Source organism: Stegostoma tigrinum, chromosome 8 (assembly GCF_030684315.1).
Source record: "Stegostoma tigrinum isolate sSteTig4 chromosome 8, sSteTig4.hap1, whole genome shotgun sequence".
NCBI lineage: Eukaryota > Metazoa > Chordata > Chondrichthyes > Orectolobiformes > Stegostomatidae > Stegostoma > Stegostoma tigrinum.
Window position 1 is genome coordinate 84,755,663 of NC_081361.1, and position 12,891 is coordinate 84,768,553.

The window sequence follows — 12,891 nt, forward strand, 5'->3', positions numbered from 1 at the left end:
ATTATTTAAGCCAAGAAATGACTTGAATGGTGCAGTACATTAATTTGAGACAACTGAACTGGCATGGACTAGGGAAGACGATGGCTTCCTTTTCTGTCACATCAGCTCTGATTGAGCTGATTCATTATACAGCAACATTTACCCCAAGTGAAATTTGACTAAAATAAAAGGGTATGGTATTTAGACAGAGGGAGGCCCCTTCTTCACAGAGTATGTCAAAGACTTCTGGGATATTATCATATGGGATTTTTAAATCAGCTTGCCAGCATTACTCTGTGGCCCATTGCTAGGAAATGTGCCACTTTGGTCTTTAAGTGCTCCTGTGGTTACAGTGTTTGGAAGCAGCTATTCTTTACATCGCATTCATCTTGATGAATCAAGATTGAACATACAGCCCAATGGAGTGGAGAAGTTAAACTATGACTTGTGGCCCTTACTGTGGCACACCAACTTATGCTGTACTTTTTAAATCTGCTTTAATGAATCAGGATATGATGTCAGCTGGGTCGATGATGAACTAATGTGTAAATGTGGTCTCAAAAGCCATCTTGTTCTCAAACTCTCGAACCATAGGATCTGGTGCCAGATTTGTATCGAAGGATCCCCCATCTCTCTCAATGTTTCATTGTAATGCATTGTTCCAGGTGTGGTTCAACAACAAAGGCTGGCATGCCATAGTGGCATTTATGAATGTTGCCAACAATGCAATTCTGCGAGCAAACCTACCCGAACATCATTACGCAGAAGACTACGGCATAACTGTTATAAACCATCCACTCAACCTCACAAAGGAGCAGCTTTCAGAAGTTACTGTGTAAGTTCATCAGAGCTTTTGGCACATTTAACAATTGGCAGTTTATAATTAGAACATAGAACATAGAACATAGAACAGTACAGCACAGAACAGGCCCTTCAGCCCACAATGTTGTGCCGACCATTGATCCTCATGTATGCACCCTCAAATTTCTGTGACCATATACATGTCCAGCAGTCTCTTAAATGACCCCAATGACCTTGCTTCCACAACTGCTGCTGGCAACGCATTCCATGCTCTCACTACTCTCTGCGTAAAAAACCTGCCTCTGACATCCCCTCTATACTTTCCACCAACCAGCTTAAAACTATGACCCCTCGTGCTAGCCATTTCTGCCCTGGGAAATAGTCTCTGGCTATCCACTCTATCTATGCCTCTCATTATCTTGTATACCTCAATTAGGTATGAAATGAAAGCCAAAACACCATATGCTTTCTTAACAACCCTGTCCACTTGGGCGGCCATTTTAAGGGATCTATGTATCTGCACACCAAGATCCCTCTGTTCCTCCACGCTGCCAAGAATCCTATCCTTAATCCTGTACTCAGCTTTCAAATTCGACCTTCCAAAATGCATCACCTCGCATTTATCCAGGTTGAACTCCATCTGCCACCTCTCAGCCCATCTCTGCATCCTGTCAATGTCCCGCTGCAGCCTACAACAGCCCTCTACACTGTCAACGACACCTCCGACCTTTGTGTCGTCTGCAAACTTGCTGACCCATCCTTCAATCCCCTCATCCAAGTCATTAATAAAAATTACAAACAGTAGAGGCCCAAGGACAGATCCCTGTGGAACCCCACTCACCACTGACTTCCAGGCAGAATATTTTCCTTCTACTACCACTCGCTGTCTTCTGTTGGCCAGCCAATTCTGTATCCAAGCAGCTAAGTTCCCCTGTATCCCATTCCTCCTGACCTTCTGAATGAGCCTACCATGGGGAACCTTATCAAATGCCTTACTGAAGTCCATATACACCACATCCACAGCTCGACCCTCATCAACTTTTCTAGTCACATCCTCAAAAAACTCGATAAGGTTTGTAAGGCATGACCTACCCCTCACAAAGCCGTGTTGACTGTATTTGATCAAGCCATGCTCTTCCAGATGGTCATAAATCTTATCCCTCAGAATCCTTTCTAACACCTTGCAGACGACAGACGTGAGACTTACCGGTCTATAATTGCCGGGGATTTCCCCATTTCCTTTCTTGAAGAGAGGAATTACATTTGCCTCTCTCCAGTCCTCAGGTACGACTCCAGTGGAGAGCGAGGATGCAAAGATCTTCGCAAGTGGCGAAGCAATTGCATTTCTCGCTTCCCAAAGCAGCCGAGGACAAATCTGGTCCGGGTCTGGCGACTTGTCAATCTTAATGTTTGACAAAATTTTCAGCACATCAGCTTCCTCTATTTCTATCCATTCCAGCATGCACACCTGCTCTTCAAAGGTTTCATTCACTACAAAGTTGGTTTCTTTCGTAAAGACAGAAGCAAAAAACTTATTTAGGGCTTCCCCTACCTCCTCAGGCTCCACACACAAGTTCCCTATGCTATCCCTGATCGGCCCTACTCTTTCTTTGACCATTCTCTTATTCCTCACATAAGTGTAAAATGCCTTTGTGTTTTCCCGGATTCCTTCTGCCAAGCCTTTCTCGTGCCCCCTCCTGGCTCTCCTCAGACCATTTTTGAGCTCCTTCCTTGCCTGCATGTAATCCTCTCTAGCTGAACTTGACCCTAGCTTCCTCCACCTTATGTAAGCTACCTTCTTCCTTTTCACAAGAAGCTCCACCGCTCTCGTCATCCAAGGTTCCTTTATCTTACCCCTTCTTGCCTGTCTCAGAGGGACATATTTACTCATCACTCCCAACAACTGTTCCTTAAACAGTCTCCACATGTCTACAGTGCCTTTACCATGGAACAACTGCTCCCAGTCCATGCTTCCTAACTCATGTCTAATCGCATCATAGTTTCCTCTTCCCCAATTAAATATCCTCCCATTTTGCCTAATCCTCTCCTTCTCCATAGCTATGTAGAATGTGAGCCAGTTATGGTCACTATCACCAAAATGCTCTCCCACCACAAGATCTGATACCTGCCCCGGCTCGTTTCTGAGCACCAAGTCTAGAATGGCCTCTCCCCTCGTCGGCCTGTCAACGTACTGCGTTAGGAAACCCTCCTGAACACACCTTACAAAAACAGCTCCATTCAAATCTACAAATAATTGTGACACGTTTTATTATTTGCAATCTTAGGAAAGTAATCTCTGACAGTATGCTGTGACAATTATATTAGTTACATATTAGCCTCTCTCATTAGAGTTTTGTCCTATTTACGGATGTTTCTACCTTTCAGTCTTACTACCTCGGTGGATGCAGTGATTTCAATCAGTGTTGTCTTCGCCATGTCGTTTGTCCCAGCCAGCTTTGTGCTTTACCTCATTCAGGAGAGAGTTTCAAATGCTAAGCATCTTCAATTTGTCAGCGGAATGAGCCCTACTACTTACTGGGTGTCTAATTTTCTCTGGGATATGGTATGTTACAACTTGACTTCCAACTGAATTTGTAGTTAACCAGAATTTGCAGACAATAAATGTTGTTAACAATAACTGATAACATGTTATCCATCTTGAGATGTTCAGTATTATAGTTTTAGTCTAAAATTGTAACACAATTCATTAACACGACACAATTGGAAATCTATGAGGTCCAAACATTTATACAAAAGTTTATAATTTTTAGATGAGCTTATAGTGTCCAATGACCCTATAATCCTGAGGAAAAGAGCATATAATGATCAATATTTATGGGAAAAAAGGCATTGCTGAAGTTTTCATCGTGGATTCATCAGAACAAATGCAAGAATACAAAATTTTGAATCGTCTCAACAACTTATGCAACAGGGAGTGTGGAACATCTATCCCTGTTGCTTCCTTCCTGAAAATGCCTTGGACACTCAGAGTCGACTTGTCAACCAACCCACATGAATTGGCGTGATTGTTTGAAATTTAGAATTCTTGCATTTGTCCTGATTGGAGCAGGCTGAAAGATTTCAGCACCTGACTCTCTTTTCAGCAATATTCAAGCTCTAAATCTCTAAACTACTGAGTGAAAATCCTTTTCAACCAACTTTTGTGAAATTTGTTTGCCTGCAAAATAATAAATTGCCACACACTGGGTCAGTGAACTAAATAGACTGTGAATATCTTTTGAATTCTGGATGGATTATAAAGTAAGTTAGGAACAGAATGCTGACCCTGTGAAGTAGCCCATTTGATGTGAGTGGGGGAGTGGTATATTGGTAATGTCACTAAGCAAGCAGTCCAGGCTCCCAGGTTAATGCCCAGAAAACATGGGTTCCAATCTCACTATGGCAGATGGTGAAATTTTAATTCAATGAAAAGCTAGTCTACAGTGACTGCAGTTGATTGTCATAAAAACCCATCCAGCTCCCTTAAGGGAAAGAAATCTACTGTCCTTATCTAGCTTGGCCTCAATGTCACTCAAGATCCACAGCAATGTGGTCGACTATTAACTGCCCACTTGGGGATGGGTATTAAAGGCTGGCCCAGCCAGCGATGCTCACATCCTGTGGACAAATAAACAAAAATTGATTAAATAATTGGAGCGCTAACATTCTCTGCCAATTTATTTGCTCTGGCATGCCCAGTTTGAATTTGATGCTTCTCTCAGTTCCGATGCTAGTGCACAGGAGCAATGATATGCTGTGGCATTTGAAGGTACATTCTGACAGATTTAGAAGAAATGGTAACAAAAGGATTGCAAAGTAGGTGTGTGTTATATGTCATTCTTTCAATCCTTCTGGAGACACTGAACTTTGCTCAGAATACTAAGGTAGAACAACGGATCTCAAAGTGAGAGGACTATGAACGCAAATGTTTTTGTGAGTTATGTTATCTGGCAGCATTTGCAACACTGTCTTGAAACTGAAACCTGAATGTCTTTTTGTTTCTCAGTGTAACTATTCAGTAACCACAGTGATGGTAGTCTTGATCTTTATTGGCTTCAATAAGAAAGCTTACACTTCCCCTCAAAACCTGCCTGCATTCATTGCTTTGTTGCTGTTCTATGGGTAAGACCATTCTCAGCAGCCTGCCTCATTTGTTTCTGCTACTTTTGCTTTCTCAGTTTTTGTCTTTCAATGTTGAGGCCAGCAGTGTGACTCCTGTCTCTCTCTTTTTAACCAGATGGGCGGTGACTCCCATGATGTACCCAGCATCTTTTGTCTTCAGTGTTCCTAGCACAGCCTACGTGGCTCTGTCCTGCATCAATCTCTTCATTGGTATCAATGGCAGTGCAGCCACTTTCATTCTTGAGCTGTTTGAAAACAATAGGGTGGGTTCTCTTTGGTTTTCATTTGTCTCTGAATCATGCACTAGTTTTGCAATTTTCACCAAAACAAGGAAGAGCTTTGATGATCTATCTGGTGAAGATATTTGTTGATCTGACAAAGAAGTAAATGCTGAATAGGGTCTTACCATGAAACCATAGCGTGGGTGCAGTAGTGAAGACCATTCAACCCAGGTGACTGCTGAATGGTCCTCCCTAATTTCAAATCTAATATTGATCTTCCTTTACTGCACCTCCTCTGCAGCCATAAGCTTAAATGCTTTGCTCTGTGGGACACCCTATGGTCTGTCTGTCTTTGTATTTATGATTTGCCCGCACTGCTCGCAAAACCAACTTTTCACTGTACTTCAGTACATGTGACAACAATAAATCAAATCAAAAATCAAATCACTGTCCAATCACAAGGACAACTGAGTTAGTCCTCCAGAATCCCACGCCTCCGTCACCCACAAAGCCCTGTAAACCTTTTATCTCCCAATAACCATCCAATTCCTATCGGAAATCTATAATTGAATCTGCCTCCAGCACACTCTCAGGCAGTGCATTCCAGATCCTAGCCACTCGCTGCATTTCATTTGTAGATATTTTGCCAATCGTATTTAAATGTGCACTAGTTCCATCGAATGTGAACACTTTACTGGGTCAATTAACAAATCCTTGAAAATGTCTCACTCTTAAACAATTTTTAAAGCCAATTACAATTCTGTTGTTCTGTCAAAGTTCGAAAGTGAAACAGGGCCATAGATAGACAACTGTGGATAATAGATGAGCTGCTGCAACATTGGCCAATAGGCCATTGGCAGGGGGACAACTGAACAGATGGATCGCAATGATAAAGTGCAAGAGATGCTTACTGGTAAATGGTGTTTAGTGGCTGACAGAAGTACAACGTAATGGATGCTGGTAGTGATCAGTATGAGTAATGTGATTGGCAGTCATGTAATATGTTGAATAGTTGGCAGTGATACCGGTTAATGGATAGTTGGCACAGATACACAGCAATAAATGACACAGTAATACTCAGTAGCCTTGTATTTTTTTTTTCAGTAGTGTTTGGTCTGTAACCTGTGTCTATTGCTAACAGCCATGTTTCTACTCTGTTTCAGGCATTGCAAATGTTTAATAAAATGTTGAAAAATATTCTAATCATATTTCCACACTTTTGTCTGGGAAGAGGTTTGATCGATATGGCCATGAATCAAGCCGTGACTGATGTATATGCTAGGTTTGGTAAGTCTTCAGTGTACAGATGAAGAGTATTTTGATGTCCAAGTTCTAATGTGGTTTGAACTTTTTCTTGTATGTTCATTAGATGTGGGTGTCACTGACTGCCTGTGGAGCTTTGGGTGAATTTCTGCAGTGCATCTTGTACACACTGCTACTACTGAGCATTGGTAGTGGAGGGAGTGAGTGTTTGGGGATGTGGTGCCATTCAAGTGGACCGCTTAGTCCTGTCTGCTCTGGGCAGTAGATAAGTCATGAGATGGATGAAACAATTGGGACCATGTGGTCATCCTAGTTTGTTGGACAGGTTAATTATAAAATGTTGTCCTTTGCTTTGCTTATTGGCAGCCTCCAGCTGTTAGTTATAAGCCAACAGTTTGCCTGCTATGGGCAACTGTAGTATACTGCAGACAGCATGTTCCTCGAGACGTTAACCACCATAGCATGCATTGTCCTATTGACACAGACAGAGCCCGTGGTCACCACACACCATATTGGAGGCTTCACTCCCCATTTCATGTCCAAACCAGGAAGCTGGTTTCTCATCCTGCAAGACCAGACAATATACTTCCTACTTAAGATTATCCTTAGATAGAAATAGAGCTGGGTTCAATTTATTATTTTGGGAGTGACATGACCCCAAAGGCTTGAAGAAACTGAAGAAGACTCACCACTGCCAGCTTGGACCAACCAGGGTTTGTCCGTGAATGTTACATTGCCCTTGTTACAGTGACCATAAAGTATTGAAACAGTCCTTTCACCCTCAGTACTCTGGATGGTGTTTATGGCCTGCAACGTTAACAGTATACCCTTCCACTCCTTTCTCTCTCATGTGCTCATTCAAATTTGTCTCAAATGCATCAATGTTTTGTTTTGTCTCACCCACTCCACAATGTGACCACTTTCTGAACTGACCACGCTCTGAAGACAAAACTATCAGAAATAACTAAAAATTCCTCCTCCTCCCCCCCGCCCCCACCGCTTCAGCATCTCTACTTTCTGAACACCCAACATGACGAATCCTTTCTGTTTGTTGAGTTCTACTGATGTTATTATCTTGATCAGTCAGTAATCATTGCCTCTATCAGATTGGAGGAAGGGACATCCGTATTTTTATACTTCCTCAGTGGTGATTTTGGCTGTGCTGAGAGTCAGAGAGCCCACATCCAATGTTCCACAATTATGCCATCAAATATAGGTTGGCATAGTGGCTCAGTGGTTAGCACTACTACCTTACAGTGTCGGGGGACCTGGGTTCAATCCCACCCTGAGGCAACTGTATGTGGAATTTGCACATTCTCCCCTGCCTGTGTGTGTTTTCTCTGAGTACTCTAGTTCCTCCCATAGTCCAAAGATGTGCAGGTTAGGTGATTTGGCCATGCTAATGTTCCCAGGGATGTACATGTTAGCCATAAGGAATGCAGTGTTACAGGGATAGGGTAGAGAGGTGGGCTGGGTGGGATGCTCTTCAGAGGGTTACTGTGGACTTGATGGGCCAAATGGCCTGCTTCTGTACTGTAGGGATTCTACGAATTTGTAGACAGGACCCATGACATTTGAAGGATACCCCCAGCAATTTGTTTTATTACGATTCATTCCTGGAATGTGAGCATCACTGGTTGGGGCAACATTTATTGTCCATCAACAATGTTTCTGTAGGCTTGGAGTCACCTACAAGTCAGACCAGGTAAGGATGGCAGATTTCCATCCCCAAAGGATGTTAGTGAATCAGATGGATTTTTAGTAATTATCATCAGTGGTCACATGGTCACAGATCAGCTAGCTTTTTGGTTCAGTGTTTTACTGAATTCAGATTCATGGGGAGAGGCATTGGCCTAGTGGTATTATGGCTGGACTGTTAATCCAGAGACCCAGATAACATTCTGGTGCACCAGATTCAAATGGCAGATGGTGGAATTTGAATTCAATAAATATCCGGAATTAAAGGGTCTAATGATAACCATGAATCCATTGTTGATTATCAGGGGAAAACCCATTTGATTCACTAATGTCCTTTAGGGAAGGAAACCACCATCCTTACCTTCTCTGGGCTAGATGTGACTCCAGACCCACATCAATGTGCTTGGCTCTTAACTGCCCTCTGGGTAATTAGGGATGGGCAAAAAATGCTGCCTGGCCAGCGATGCCGTCATTCCGTGAATGAATTAAAAAAAGATGATTTCACCATCTTGCTACAGTGGGATTTGAACCCACATTCCCAAAACATTAGCCTGAGTTTCTGGATTACTAGTCCAGTAGCATTGCCACTACATGACTACCTGACCCAGGACATTGTTGCAAAATGAAAAGTTGGGGAAACTTAGTCTGTGACATTTACCCCTTTATCGTCTGACTTTTGTGCACATTAGGGGCATGATGTAAAGGGAAACTCAGCCCATCATGCCTATATATTCAATAGCAACCTTCTAAAGGGAATTAGATAAGTTATTGAAGGGGAGAAGAATAGCAGGGATATGGGTAAGGACCACACTTCAAATGGTTAGAATGCCCTCTGTACTGGATTGAAAATAGTGGTGTGTACTTTGTTCACCACGTACATGCAGACAGAGTCTGGGAGGGAAGTTAAGGCATTTATGTTTTAAGAGCATATGCAGTTCTGATCCTGATAGGAAGTCAGAATTGCTCTCATCAGTTAAACACATGTGCGCTTATTGATAATGTGCTGAATATTGCTTTGCAGGTGAAGACTTTTATTTTAGTCCATTCCATTGGGAATTTGTTGGCAAGAACCTGACAGCCATGGCAGTGGAGGGAGTCGTCTACTTTGTTTTAAATCTCATTATCCAACACCGCTTCTTCCTCACCAACATGTATGTACACACTTTTCTCCAGCTTTTAATGCATCCTTTCGCTGTGTCTTATTATGGCCAACATTTATTTTTGTTGTATTTTTACCCAGGCTCACTCTCCATATCTTTTGCTTTTCCTGCTTTTCAAGCAGCATATTTGCTCTGGAAAGATTCAGTGATGTTGCCAGGTTTGGAGGCTTTGAGTTACAGGGAGAGGCTGAATAGACTGGGGCTATTTTCCCAGGACCATCAGAGGCTGAGGTTTTTACACCTTATAGAGGTTTATAAAATCATGACGGGCATGGATAGAGTGAATCAATGTCTTTTCTCCAAGACAGGGGAGTCCAAAACTAGAGGGGCATAGGTTTAAGGTGAAAGGGGACAGATTTAAAAGGGACCTAAGGGACAACTTTTCACACAGAGGGTGGTGCGTGTATGGAATGAGCTGCCAGAAGAAGTGGTGGAGGCTGGTATAATCACAACATTTAAAAGGCATCTGGATGGGTATATGAATAGGAAGCAAGGTGGTAAGGGGGTTGGGGGTAAAAAGCATTCATGGCTAAACAAGGAGGTCAAGGACAAAATAAAGTCAAAAAGTAAGATATATCATTTACAAAGGCCAGTGGGAGGCTGGAGGATTGAGAAAGTTTCAAACATAAACAAAGGGATTCTAAAAAAATTAACAAAAACAGCCAAGGTAAATTACAAAGGAAAACTAGCACAAAATATCAAAAAGGAGAGCAAAGGCTTCGATAGGAATATAAAAGGGAAGAGAGTCACTAAGGTAAATGTTGGTCCCTTGGAAGATTAAACTGGAGAGTTAATAGATGGGAACACTGAAATGGCAGAGATGCTAAATCAACAATATTTTGCCTCAGCTTTCACAGTGGAGGACATTAGCACCATTCCTATTAGAACAGGCAAGTCAGAGGCAATTGAAAGGGTAAAATTTAGAACAATCAACATTGACAGGGTAAAGGTACTCAGCAAACTAAGGATTGAGGGCAGACAAGTCTCCCAGGCCTAATGGCCTGCATCCTAGGGTATTAAAGGAAGTGGCAGTGGAGGGTTACAATATTCCAAAATTCCCCGGACATGGGAAAGGTTCCATTGGATTGGAAAAATGCTAATATGACGCCCTTATTCAAAAAGAGAGGGAGGCAACATGTGAGACGTCACAACCCAGTTAGTTTAACATCTGTTGTTGGCAAAGTATTAGGATGAATGATCAAGGAAGCAAATATCAGGACATTGCGAAAGTCAAAACGCTATCCACTTGAGACAGCATGGTTTTATGAAGGGCAAATCAGGTTTGACTAATTTGCTAGAGTTCTTCAAAGATGTAACAAGCAAAGTAGATAACAGGGATGCTATAGATGTAATATATGTGGAGTTGCATTAGGTGCCGCACAATGGGTTAATTCACAAGTTTGGACCATGTGGGATTAGGGGTCATTTATGATCTTGAATAAGTGACTGGCTGATGGTCCGAAGACAGAAGATCGGGATAAATGGTTTTTTTCTGGATGGCAAGAAGTAACTAGATGGCTGCCACAGGGTTCCATCTTGGACCCCAGCCATTTACCATCTGCATTAATGACGTGAATACAGGGATAGGAGGCTCTGTAGCCAAATTTGTGAACAACCCAAAAATAGGCATTACAGTAAATTGCAATGAGGAAATAAGAACCTTACAAATGGGTATAGGTAGGTTAGGAGAGTGGGCCAAAATGTAGCAGATGGAGTTTAATGTGGATAAGTGCAAGGTCATGCATTTTAGTTGGAAAAATATCTAAATGGGGAGAGAATCTGGGGTGCTGTGGTGTAGAGGGATTAGGATGTACTCATTCATGAGTCACAGAAGACTAGCATGCAGGTACAGCAGTTAATAAAGAAAGGGAATGGAATGTTGGCTTTTATAGCTAAAGGAATAGAGTATAAATGTAAGGGAGTATTGTTGCAACTATACAAGGTATAGTGAGATCGCACCCGGAGAATTGTGCACAGATTTGGTCCCCCTATTTGGGGAAAGATGTAGTGACATTGGAGGCAGTTCAGAGGAGGTTCTCTAGATTGATCCCAGAGATGGGGGGCTTGTCATATGAAGAGAGATTGAACAGTTCAGGCCTATATTTTCTGGAATGTAGAAGAATGAGGGGAGATCAAATTGAGACATTAAAGATGATAAAAGGGACAGATAAAATAAACGTGGAGCAAATGTTTCCTGTTGTGGGGCATTCTAGGATGAGAGCTTATAGTCTTAGGATAGGGGAATAGCAAATTTAAAACAGAGTTGAGGAGAAATTACTTTTCTCCAAGGGTGGTGAATCTGTGGATTCACTACTCCAAAATCCGGTGAATACTGGGACAGTGAATGAATTTAAGGAGGATTTAGACAGATTTTTAGTTGGTAGTGGGTTGAAGGGTTATGGGGAGAAGGCAGGAAAATTGAGTTGAGGAACATGCACCATGATCGAATGGCAGAGTGGCCTAATTCTACCCTTATATCTTACGAACAAATGGGACAAGATTAATTTAGAATATCATGGACAAGTTGGACCAAAGGGTATGTTTCCATACTGTAAATCTCTATGACTCTTCCAGCAACAATTTGGAGTTGTAGATCTCACATTCTAATCACTCTCCAGAAAACATTTGTAATTGTCTTCGATTTGTGCCCCTTTTGCCATCTTCCTGTACTTAACCAGAATGATTTATCATGATAAAAATGTCTCCCACATCACTCCCTAAATTTCACAACACTAATGTGAAAAATTTTAATTTTGCAAGGCCTGTGTCATTATTCGAACAACTCATTCATCAGGCATTCCAAACAACTAATGCTGTAGCTTTACAACTTGTCTAAATCCTTCCTGCCAGGGCTTATACATCAAAATGAACACTTTTTTCAAGCAGCCATCTTGAAGTTTTCTTGAGAACTATATTGTGATTTTCAGGGGTCCCTTTCTCATTATCACATTTATGCTAGGTGATGGAGTCATTTGATAACATTATCTTTATTCGCATTGACATATTGGCTGTTTTTTTCTTATATTTACTTGTGGGATGTGGGTGTTACTGGCCGGCCAGCATTTATTGCCTGTCCCTAGGTGCCCTTGAGTAAGTGGTAGTGAACTGCCTCCTTAAACCGTTACAGTCCACCAGCTCTGAGGTGACCCACAACGCTAGTTGGTTTTACACAAAAGATGGTTAATGATTATTGCCCATCGATTAAACTTAAAGTCATAACACAAGGAAAACGTTAATTTTCAGTCATTAAAGTATCTATATTGGCACTAGTCAATGGATATAGGTTAGCAATAAAATGTTTTCTCAAAGTAATTGACAAATGTCTGCACAAAAACAAAAATCACCCTAAACTTACTTTACACAAACTGGTGAGGTCCAGCATATGCACAAAGCCAGAGGATTTTAACCAATTATCACCCTTTTCACTTCATTATGAATCTCAATCTTAAATTTAACTTTAACAACTGACAGCATTCAGTACAATAGCATCTATTACATTCTTTCCCCATATTGCAACAATAAACCAGAAATTCCACGTTAATTTGCAAGGATTTAATTAGCTCTGATTTTTAAAGTATCCCTGGCACCTAGTTAGCTGAATGTTGTTTTGTTGAGAGATATAAAACTGTTTTGTCTTCTTTGCAGCC

General features: G+C 41.6%; 1 protein-coding gene across 4 annotated transcripts in view; it reads left to right on the forward strand.

Annotated features, from left to right (window-relative positions):
• abca4b (ATP-binding cassette, sub-family A (ABC1), member 4b) overlaps positions 1-12,891 on the forward strand; it is a 156,406-nt gene that overhangs the window by 127,756 nt on the left and 15,759 nt on the right. For 3 of the 4 annotated variants that reach the window (XM_059648065.1, XM_059648067.1, XM_059648066.1), the window contains 6 exons: positions 645-814; positions 3,166-3,343; positions 4,787-4,902; positions 5,018-5,165; positions 6,287-6,410; positions 9,106-9,235. In XM_059648065.1, the coding sequence (XP_059504048.1) occupies positions 645-814; positions 3,166-3,343; positions 4,787-4,902; positions 5,018-5,165; positions 6,287-6,410; positions 9,106-9,235 (866 nt within the window). The remainder of the gene's footprint in view (positions 1-644; positions 815-3,165; positions 3,344-4,786; positions 4,903-5,017; positions 5,166-6,286; positions 6,411-9,105; positions 9,236-12,891) is intronic. The other variant, XM_059648068.1, reaches the window with a different exon arrangement.